General features: G+C 59.8%; 1 protein-coding gene across 1 annotated transcript in view; it reads left to right on the top strand.

The window, feature by feature from the left end:
- Window positions 1-691: 691 nt before the first annotated feature.
- Window positions 692-10817, top strand: part of Med26 (mediator complex subunit 26) — a 19493-nt gene continuing 9367 nt past the window's right edge. Inside the window, exon 1 of the mRNA XM_013028354.1 lies at window positions 692-753. Within this exon, the coding sequence (XP_012883808.1) occupies window positions 739-753 (15 nt within the window). The 5' untranslated portion in view covers window positions 692-738. The remainder of the gene's footprint in view (window positions 754-10817) is intronic.

The following is a 10817-nucleotide window of genomic DNA, read 5'->3' on the forward strand; positions in this document are numbered from 1 at the left end:
GCTGGCTTCCGTGTTCAGGGTGCTTCTGCCTGGGCATTTGAGTGAGTGCCGGCTGCTCTCCTCCCTGGCCTCTGAGGCCTTTCCCGCACTGCCCTGGAACTTTGCCCTCCTGCGCCCTGTGCTGGCAGCGGCGTTGGGGGTTGAGTGTGAGCGGGCCAGTTCCTTGTGGCCACAGGTGGGGGGCAGGTGGGGCGTCCTCCACAGCGGGCCTGCCTCTGCACCATGGAGGCCGCTGTCCCGGCCCGCCCCGCTGTGAGAGGTAATGGCCACCGCCGGAAGTTGGGAGGGAGGCCTTTCCAGAAGCAGCCGATCCCCAGCAGGCCCAGCCCATAGCACAGAGGGTGGGAACCCTCCCAGGGTGACGGGAGACGGTCTCCAGCAGGTGGGTGCACGTGGCAGGTTGTACTTGCATTAGGATGAGCGGTGGAGACGTGAGCATTCTGTCTTCAGCAGTTGGCTGTGGCTGGGTGGTGCTAGCCAGCTGCCCTGCACCCTGCCCCTTGTGTGCGTGCGTGCGTGGGCGCGTGCGTGCCTGTGTGGGTGTGTACTGCTGTGCACAGGTTTTCCATCCTGGTGAGTGGTGGGCCCCGCCCTGTTGAGAAAGAGGAAGTGACCTCACCTGCTGTGTCAGGCAAGCTGCCTGGGCCCCACGGTGCCTCTGGGGTGCATCACTCCACGCTGTCTGCCTGGGTCACCATACTATACTGTCTTCTGGGCCTGGATTTGAACTCAAGAAGGATGGCAGCCTTGACCGTGAGTGGTGCCGCCTCCCGCCACCTCCCTGCCAGGATGCCTGCTTCCCCTGCACCCTGGGCTCCACCCTGCCTTGCTCCAGGTTCTTGGCTGATGGAGCTGCAGGGTGCCCCTTCCCCTGTGCAGTACCCTCCTGTGTCCGGCGGCCCCTGGCACCCGTGCAGCCCACCCGCCACAGCACAGGGGCGGCGCCGGCTCCTGTCCTCCCCCTGTGGGGCTGTGGCCATCCCACAGCTGCCGTGGGACCCCATCCTAGCGAGCTGGGTCTCTCGGGGCCCAGCCTGGGGTGCCTGCCGCTGGTCGTGCTGGGCAGTGAGCAGCCAGCCAGCTCTGCCTCCTGGTTTTCCAGAGCACGCCCCTCCCTCTGTCGGCAGTGGGCCTGCCTGCCACAGGACGCAGCTTCCGGCTACTGTATGGTCCCAGGGTGGACGCATGACTGGTCAGAGCCTGTGCAGAGAGTAGCGCTTTGCTGGTAGGGTTGGGAGAGAGCTGGATGGGAGGGTGGGAATTGCCTGCTGCCTGGACACATCTGTGTGCCTGGGGCTGCAAGCGGCAGAGACACCAGGTCACAGGACTAGGGTCAAAAAAGGAAGCCAAAGCCAGTACCAGTGGCTTGTCTCTGTAATCAGTTACTCAGAAGGCTGAGATCTGAGGTCTGCAGTTCAAAGCCAGCCAGGGCAAGAAACTCCCTGTGACTCTGATCTCCAGTAAACTACTCAGGAAAAAACTGGAAGTGGTAAGAGTACTAGCTTTGAGCTACAGAGGCTTAGGGACAGGGCCCAGGCCCTGAGTTCAAGCCCTAGGACCTGCAAAAGAAAGAAGTCATAGGTTCACTTGAACTAGAAGTTGAGAGCAGAGCTCTTCTGGGACCAGCTGGGTGCTGAGGACTGAGTCCCCCGCTCCTCTGGTTCTTTTCTTGCTGATGGGTTGTGACCCCTCCATTGTTCCAGTAGTGCCTAACCTGGGGGCACCCAGTGAGGGATGGGGTAAGAATTAAGGTTTCGTGGGGCCTGGGCTTGGCAGGTCAGGGAGGACACCCCTCCCCCTAGCTCTTGGCCTTCAGGCTGGAGTCATTTGGGTGGGTTTCTCCTGCGGGGTCCCCGCAAGGCCTTGAGCCTGCTCTCTGGGTTGCCTGATGCCCTCCGGTCTCAGTACCCTGTCTTGTGAACCCCTGAGAAGACGGAGTGCATGCCAGCTCTCTGCCCTCGGGGTCGCTCCTGGGCAGCCTGCAGCGCACCTCCTCCTGTCTAAGCCTTTATCTGCCAGGTGCTGGGGCGGGGTGGGGGGGGTGTCTGTGCATGCTGGCTCCTTGTTCTTCCCCAGGGTCTTCCCAGGGCTAGTGGGCTGCGGTCCCCTCCTAGGCCAGACTTTTCCCCCACACCACGCTTGCCCCAGGGCCACGCCAGCTCCAGCCACAAGGCGGTATCTTGTGGAGAAGATAATTTCATTCCAGCTGTTGGGTGATGCGTGGTCCTCTGGGCTTTCCTCCCACCTTCAAATAAAGGAAGATGGCTGGAAAGAAAGAAAAGTCGTGCACAGACGGGCTTTGCAGGGAGGCCCGGGCTCACATTTCTGTAGTTGTGTCTCAGTTGTTAGTCCTTGGGCTGATGGCATCGCACGTCTGCTGTCCTGTGCAGAGGGAGGCTGAGGCCGCCTCCCTGCACGCAGGCTCCACAGGGAGCTGCTTGGTGCCAAGCAGGCGCGAAATAAACAAGTGGAGCCTCTCCCCTTTTTTCTGAGTAGGGGTGTTACTCCTGAGGAGAGACTAGATAGTTAACTGTGGTTTTGTGATGCACTCTTGCTTTACTGTCAGCAATGGGCAGGTACAGGATACCATTGCATAATTTCCCACAATTCTAGAGCGCCCCCCCAAAAAATACCAGGAAGACATGGGGTGTGGAGCAGAAGACCTGTGAGGGAGGAAAGGCAGGCGCCCTTCCTTGGAGCTCTGAGGCTGAAGCTGACAGGTTTCAGTCTGCCTGGCCTTCTCAGGATCCCTCCGTGCACTGATGCAGTGGTGATGAATGGGGGGGGGCGGGGGGGGGGGGGGGGGGAGAGGAAGAGAGGGAAGAAGAGGGGGGAGGGAGGGAGGAGGGAGGCAGAGGGAGGAGGGAAAGGGAGAGAGAGAAATTGCTTTTAAGATGCAGCAGCCTTCCCCGGGGAAGGATATACTCAGCTAACAATCATAAGATCTCAGAGACCACGCAGAGAAAGGTTGATGTAATTAGTACTCAGAAAATCTACCTGCTTCACAGACGCGTGGGGAAGAATGCCGCTGGCAGGCTGGAGGACTGGACAGTAGCCACCAAGATAAGTTGCTATGTGTGTGTGTGTGTGCGTGCGCGCGCACATGTGCCCGCGCGCACACTGGTTAATTGGAGGAAAGAGGCTCTGGGGTTTGTGTGCCTAGGCTGGCTTCAGACTGTGGTCCCCAGATCTCAGTTTCCTGACTATGTAGGGCTTTGGATGCCGGCACAACTCTGGTTACTCAGTTGCCTTTCTGTAGCTCCAGCCCACACACTGCCCTCCAGGCTGGGGTGCAGCGCCACCGGCCTGGCAGCACCCGAAGCAGAATGGGGGAGAAGGAGCAGCATTGGTAGAGATCTGGACAGTAGGAAAGGTTGTTTGAGTCTTCCCCCTGCCCCATTGTCTCTCTAAACCCCAAAACAAATGAAAATAAGCATAGACGGTCGCTGGCCCGTATTGAGCACTGTGGAGTGGTGTGGTTGCCATCTGTGGTGCCATAGTGCTGTCTAGGCCCCTCGGAAGGGCGGCACGGAGTGGAAGCAGCTACCCACAGCTGGCTTACAACGAAAACAACACCCCACGTCGCTGGGGGGCAGTGGCCCGAAAGCAGAGGTGGATTTCCCTTAGAGCTGTTGTTACTGAGCTTGGCGGGCCTGCCCCGGGTGAGCCCTGCACAGACTCGCTGCACGCACCCGCTTCTGGCTTCTGGATGTGCCAAAGTGCAGGATGCCTGGTGGCCAGTTGCTTCTCAGCACTTGCAAATGCGCACCATCCTATCAATTTTTGCTGGACTTTCTATCACCTTAGGAGCGTGGGTCTGAGATCGTGACAGCTGATGGGATTGATGGATGGATTGATGTGTGTGCTTCAGGGTTTGAAGTCGGGGCCTCATGCTGCTAGAAAGCACTTCACCACTTGAGCCACACCCTGAGCACTTTTTGCTTTAGTTATTTTCCCAGATAAGGTTTGTTGTTTTTGCCTGGGCTGGCTGGCATCAGACCATGATCTTCTACCTCTGCCTCCTGAGCGCTGAAACAGAAGTTGTGCCTTTCACCATGTTGGCATGTTCTTTGAGATAAGGTCTTGTGTTTCCTGGCCTTAAACTGAAATCCTGCCTCTTCCTCTTGGCACTGTGGCTGAGTCCTCAGTTAATACTTTTGTTTATGTTAATGAGCCTTCATATACTGTAAGGACCTGCTTTTTTTTTTTTTTTTTTTTTCCAGTCCAGGGCCTTGAATTCACAGGCTGGGTGCTGTCCCTGAGCTTTTTTTGTTTGTTTGTTTGTTTTTGGGTCCGGTCGTGGGGCCTGAACTCTGGGCCTGGGGCTCTGTCCCTCAGCTCTTCAGCTCAAGGCTAGTGCTCTACCACTTGAGCTACAGCGCCACTTCTGGCTTTTTTCTTTTTGCTTATGTGGTGCTGAGGAATGGAACCCAGGGCCTCAGGCATGCAAGGCAAGCGCTCTACCACTGAGCCACCTTCCCAGCCCCTCCCTGAGCTTTTTTGCTCAAGGCTGGCACTCTACCACTTGAGCCACAGGTCTACTTCTGGATTTTTGGTAGATACTTGGGGATACGAGTCCCACAGACTTTCTTGCCAGACCTGGCTTCAAACCACAATTCTCACATCTCAGTCTCCTGAGTAGCTGGGATTGCAGACATGAGCACTGGTGCCTAGTTTATGATGTTTTGCTTTTTTTTTTGCCAGTCCCAGGACTTGAACTTACGGCCTGGGCACTGTCCCTGATCTTCTTTTTGCTCAAGGCTAGCACTCAACTACTTGAGCCACAGTGCCACTTCCAGGTTTTTCTGTTTATGTGGTGCTGAGGAATCGACCCCAGGGCTTCATGCATGCAAGGCAAGCGCTCTACCACTGAGACACCTTCTGAGCTCTCACATACTTTCTTGTTGTTGTTGGTCGTGGGGCTTGAACTCTGGACCTGGGCGCTGTCCCTCACCCAGCTCTTCAGCTCAAGGCGAGCGCTCTACCACTTGAGCCACAGCTCCACTTCCTGTTTTCTGGTGGTTCATTGGAGATAAGAGTCTCACAGACTTCTCTGCCCCAGCGGCTTTGAACTGTGATCTCAGATCATAGCCTCCTGAATAGCTACGAAGACGGGTGAGCCACTGGCGCCCAGCTCTGACATACTTTTTAAAGTTTACTTTTTATGATTAACCTTTTCTCATTACTTCTCAAGTCTAAACTTCAGAAGGCAGCCAAGTTCTCTGTAAAGGATCTGAGGATAAATGATTTTGCTTTGCAGGCCATACAGTTTAGGTATTTCTGACGCGACTGCTGTCTGCTCCATAGAACAGCCATGCGCATGGCCGTGGCTGGGCATGACTGAGCTCCAGTAAAACTATGTGCTTTACGGTAACGTTTCCACCTTCATGTAAACAGTATGTAGCTTGATAGTGATACAAACAGCATGTAAATGGTATTTTTTTTTTTTTTGGGTCCAGTCGTGGGGCCTGAACTCTGGGCCTGGGCGCTGTCCCTCAGCTCTTCAGCTCAAGGCTAGCGCTCTACCACTTGAGCCACAGCGCCACTTCTGGCTTTTTTCTTTTTGCTTATGTGGTGCTGGAGAATCAAACCCAGGGCCTCAGGCATGTAAAGTAAGCATTCTACCACTGAGCCACCTTCCCAGCCCTGTAAATGGGTTTTAAAAACAAGTTTTGGAGTTGGGTGCCAGTGGCCCCTGTCTGTAATCCTAGATACTCAGGAGCCTGAGATGTGAGGTCCCAGTTCAAAGCCAGCTGGAGCAAGAAAGTCCAGGAGACTCCCATCTCCAATTAATCACCAGAAAAGTCAGACTTGGAGCCTGTGGCTCAAGCTGTAGAATCCTAGCTTTGAGCAAAAGCTCCCAGGGACAATGCCCAGGCCCTGAGTTCAGATCCCAGGACCAGCACGTACGCGCGCGCGCGCGCACACACACACACACTAACTAACCTAACAAAATTTTGGTGCTGACATGGACAGTGTGAGGGCCGTTGCCTGGGAGTTTGCACACTTGTGAGAGCTGAGGGCTTGTCAGGCCGCCCGGTTCCCTGGTGTGCACACCTGCCGCCCCGGCAGGCCGCCGGCCGGCCCGCGGCGGCTGTGCTGAGGGTGGAGCCGGGTGTGGGAGGCCGTGGCCATGACTAAGCACAGAGACAGGGTGCTGGTCCCTGTCGTAGACGGGAGGACTGTGTCTCCTGTTCGCAGCGGGCCCGTTCTGCGTTGATGGAAAATCTCAGCTGGTGATAGCTTTCGGGTGGAGCCAGCGCTGGCACACGCCTGGCACACCGTCCCTGCCCCTCATGGCAGCTTGATGGGGGGCACACAGCAGCCCCCGAAACAGCAAGCGTGGGGATGTGTGCAGGTGGAGCTGACGGGGGTGGGGGTGCTCCCCGCGGGCCGCTGGCTGCGCTGGGCTTCGTGTCTGAGATGCTGTGGGGGTGCGGCTGGACTGTGGTGTTGGTGTCGGGGCGCGGCCCCCCCCCGCTGAGGCAGCTGCCCACCCCCAGCGGGCGTGCTGGGGAGCTCGCGGGGAAGGAGCCCACCCTTGCACCCGCCTTCTGCAGGGTGCTCCACCCCGCCTCCCCTAGACGGTGCGGGCTGCTGTCACCCCAGAAAACACGTCCTTCCCCGCTGCACCCCCAGGTCCTTTGGGCCTCGCTTGCCCTGAGGGGCGCCCGGGCCAGTGCGCTCTGTCCCCCCAGGCCTGAACCCCCAGCAGGCCTGAGGGTGCGGGAGACCTGGGAGGCGGAGGGGGCAAGCTGGCATCTGCGTGCCGGTGTTGCGTTTCTGTAGTGATGGGGAGCTGTGCTTGGCGGGGACACCCCTGGGGCTGCCCCTCTTCCCCCGTGCGCCCCACCAGGCCCTCCTGGCAGCACCGTGCGCACGCGTGAGGCGTGGTCGCCACGTAGCTGCGAGGGGCCACAGCCGGCCCTGTCAGGACAGGACACACGTGCCCAGGGCACGGGGAGGGCGAGGCCCCATCTTGGGGCGCTTGGAGGCCTCTGGCCAGCAATGCACGGTGTCCGTCTGTGCTCAGAGCCTCATGCATGAACACCGCCTTCTCCTGTCCCCTCAGCCATCTTGGGGGGGTGGCCCCCTTTCTGCTCGCTTCCTGCTGCTGGGCCTTCACCACCAGCAGTCTCGCCTGGGCCTGGGCCTGGGCTCCACCTCCAAGCCCTTCCCCCACCTGCGACCCGCGCCCCCCTCCCCCTTGCTTGTGCCACTTCCCCCCACTGGTCTGCCCTGCAAACTCCCACTCGCTCTTGGGCCTCCTCAAAGACACCCTCTGTGCGGCACCCGGGCATTGCGGCCCCGCCCGCCCGGCCAGGGCAGCCAGCGCCTTCAAGGCCAGGCTTGTGCTCTGCTGTGCTGTGGAGAATGGCGGGGTGCTGGAGAGGCCTCGGGCCAGGCTTCTGCACTCCCCACCCTGCTGTGTGGCCTCTGGCAAATTAGGTGACCTCTCTGTGCTTTGGTTTACTACTGAGAAAAAAGGATGGTCGTTTGTGGAGCTCCTAGTAAGAATTGCTTAGTAGAGAAAGCAGCGCCTTTTTTTTTTTTTTTTTGGTCAGTGGTGGGGCTTGAACTCTGGGCCTGGGCGCTGTCCCTCAGCTCTTCAGCTCAAGGCGAGCGCTCTACACTTGAGCCACAGCACCACTTCTGGCCTGTTCTGCTTATGTGGTGCTGAGGAATTGAACCCTAGGGCCTCATGCGTGCAAGGCGAGCATTCTACCACTGAGCCACCCTCCCAGCCCAAGCAGCCCCTTCTAAATCCAACTGGTTCTTGCTAGTAGGAAGCCGGGTTTTGGGGTATCTGGTCAGGAAAGGCTGCACCTCATGTTTGGAAGCCAAGAGCAGGAGGCCAGGGCTGGGGGCTGATGGGGCCGCGGGGAGCACCCAGAGGCGTCTCTCAGCCGTCAGAGCTGGGCGTCCCACACCCAGCCTTCAGTGCTCCTCTGGGAAGAAAGGGGTCTGGGGCCAGAGCCAGGGCTTCAGCCCCACCAGTGACCAGTGTTTGAACTTGGAGGGAAGGGGCAGATGCCAGCCCTCCTGCCTGGTGGGAAGCCAGGTGGCAGGCGCAGGAGCAGGCCCAAGCGGGCCTCAGCAGGCTCCCTGCCCCCCTGGAGCTCCCCCTGCACTGGGCTGTTTCCCCTCCATGGTGGCAGCCCTGAGGGCAGGGCAGGGCAGGGCCCTGGGTCCCCCCAAGGGGATCCTCTCCAGCTGGCTGTGGGTGGCTTCCCGGGTCCCAGTGGCGCTCTGGGGGCAGACTTCCTGGGGGCTGTCCCTGCCCTTGGTGAAGCTGAGGCCTGAGGAGGTGAGGTAGCGGGACCGCCCCACTGAGGGGTGCTCCTGCCCATTTTGGGGGGCACAGGTGGACACAGGCTGAGACTGAGGGAATCAGGAACTCAGAGGCTTCTGCAAGCGGAGCCTCTTCTTCCTTGGGCCAGGCGCTCTGGGGACCCAGCCCCCCTCGGCCCGGCAGAGGCCCTCTCCACACCCCCTCCAGCCTGTCTGCACGTCTGCATGTGCACCTGTTCATTTGAGTGTGACTGCAGTCTCGGCCCATGTGCCTGTCCCCACCAACCTAGGACTAAAGGATCCGTCCCAGGGCAGAGGGCCGGGCCCCAGAGGGGCCGAGGAGGAAGCGGGGGTCCCTCTGGTCAGGAGCTCTCAGCTCAGCCTCTGGGCTTCCTGGTGCTCCTTAATGTGGGGTTCAGGGTGAGGAAAACGGTGCTGCTGGCCCTGCAGGGGCTGCTCTGCTCCCCTGCTTTCCCCAGCCCCCCCTTGCCCGGGCGCAGTGCTCTGGGTCCACGCAGGGCTGTCTGGGAGGCAGGGCTACATCTGTGACCCGAAGCGTGTGCGCGTGTGCGCGTGTGGGTGAGGAGGACTCGGCAGGTTTGTGTGGGGAGCGCATTGTAGTTTGATAGCTATGCAGTTGTTGTTGTTTGACAGTCCTGGGGCCTTGGCGCTGTCCCTGAGCCTCTTGGTGCTCAAGGCAAGTGCTCTACCATTTGAGCCACAGTACCACTTCTGGCTTTTTCTGAGTTTATTGGAGATAAACATCTCATCTATGGTCTTTCCTGCCAGGCTGACTTCGAACCAAGATCCTCAGATCTCAGTCTCCTGAGTAGGATTATAGGCATGAGCCATGGGCCCACTTGGCTTGTGCAATCTGCAATTGTTATAATGGGTTCTAGAACAAGAAAGCCTGACTGGGTGGCGGAGCACACCTGTAATTCCAGTGCTTGGGAGATGGAGGCAAGAAGATCCTGAGTTTGAGGCCGGCTTGGGAACTGTGCTAAAAGCAAAAAGCAGAAACCTTGCCCAGTACCGCCTAACCCTCGATATTTTTGTTTAGGACAGAATCTCATTCCCCTGAGCAGCTGGGATTACAGGCGTGCGCCACCAGAGCCTGGACAGTTAAACTGTTGAGAAAGTCATGGAGCCAGACTGCAGGAGGCGAGGGCACCGGTTTCCTGCCAGGTCAGGGGCTTGAAGACGGCAACGGCCTCAGTGTGCGTGAACATTACAGTAGCTTGGTGGGAGCGTGGACATGCGCTTCTTTTTGCTTTAAGCTCTATGTCCCACCATTTCGGTAAAAAGTGCATCTGTCCCTCTGCCCGCCCGCACGCCCTGCTGCTCAGCGTGCCCGGGGCTGAGCGGGCGCCGTGAAGGGCCCTGACCCGGGAGCCGGGCCTGCTGGCTTCGGGTGTGTGATCACCGCCGTGCCCACGTCTCGTGAGCCGGCCAGGCCCTAGTGGACGGACGGACGGACGGACGGACGGACAGACAGCAGCAGAGATGAAAGACATCAGGCCGGGGTCGGGAGAGTCAGCGCTAGTGAATTTGCACCGACCTACTTATTCTACCACGGCGGCCTCCGGTGCCAAACAGCGCTGTGTCTTGTCCTCTAATTCTCAATCTGTGCTTGAAGTGGGGGCCCTGGCACAGAATATGGAGGGGCACCCCAGTGATGGCGGGGGGCCACCGGGGGCAGGACGGGGAGAGGAACCGGGTCGTTGACTGTCGGTGACGAGTGGCCTAGTGAACCACTGTGGGCTCGGGCCACTGCACGCCCAGGCCTCTGTCCCCCCCCCCCCCCCCGTGGGCCGAGGCGCGGCCCAGCTCCCGAGTGTCTGGCTTTGTCTCGCTTGCTCTTGGGTGACTCAGGAGCGACCCTGATCCCCCACTGTCTGCGTGCCAGCCTTTCTGTGTCACATGGGAGGGGACAGTGGCCGCACCCCGGTCCCCATGCCCGCAGGGTGCTGCAGTTGGGGACCCCCGGGAGCTGGCGCCTTGTGAATGGGGGGGCTGAGCCTGCAGCCGCTCCCTCCCCTTGAGGGCCCGGGGGGCCTGGCCCTGCCATCTGACCCACCGGAGGGAGCCGCACCGTGACTGCCTGGGGGTACCCCGCGCCTGCTCCTCACAGGCTGGGGCCCTGGCGCTGAGCTGAGCTGGAGTGGGGTGCGCCTCTGGACCCTGCTGTGGCACGGGGGGGGGGCTCTGAGCGTGGCGTGGAGCACGCATGGTTCTGCAGAGCTCAGGCTCTTCTCGGCCTGGAGCGTGGACCCCTGCTTGCGGGAGGCGGGCGCCGTGGGGGTGCGCCTGCCCCTCCCGTGGGCGCCGTGGCTCTGCTGGAGCTGGAGACTCATCAGGGGTTGGGGTGGCTGCCAGCTTTGCGGTAGCAGCTGTTCAGAGAGAGCACGGTGCTGTGGGGGAACGGGACGCTGCTGTGTGGCGATGGTGCTGTGGGGTCGGTGCTGTGGGGGAACGGGACGCTGCTGTGTGGCGATGGTGCTGTGTGGGGTCAGTGCTGTGGGGTC

This window comes from Dipodomys ordii, unplaced genomic scaffold, assembly GCF_000151885.1.
Source record: "Dipodomys ordii isolate 6190 unplaced genomic scaffold, Dord_2.0 Scaffold108, whole genome shotgun sequence".
NCBI classification, from domain to species: domain Eukaryota; kingdom Metazoa; phylum Chordata; class Mammalia; order Rodentia; family Heteromyidae; genus Dipodomys; species Dipodomys ordii.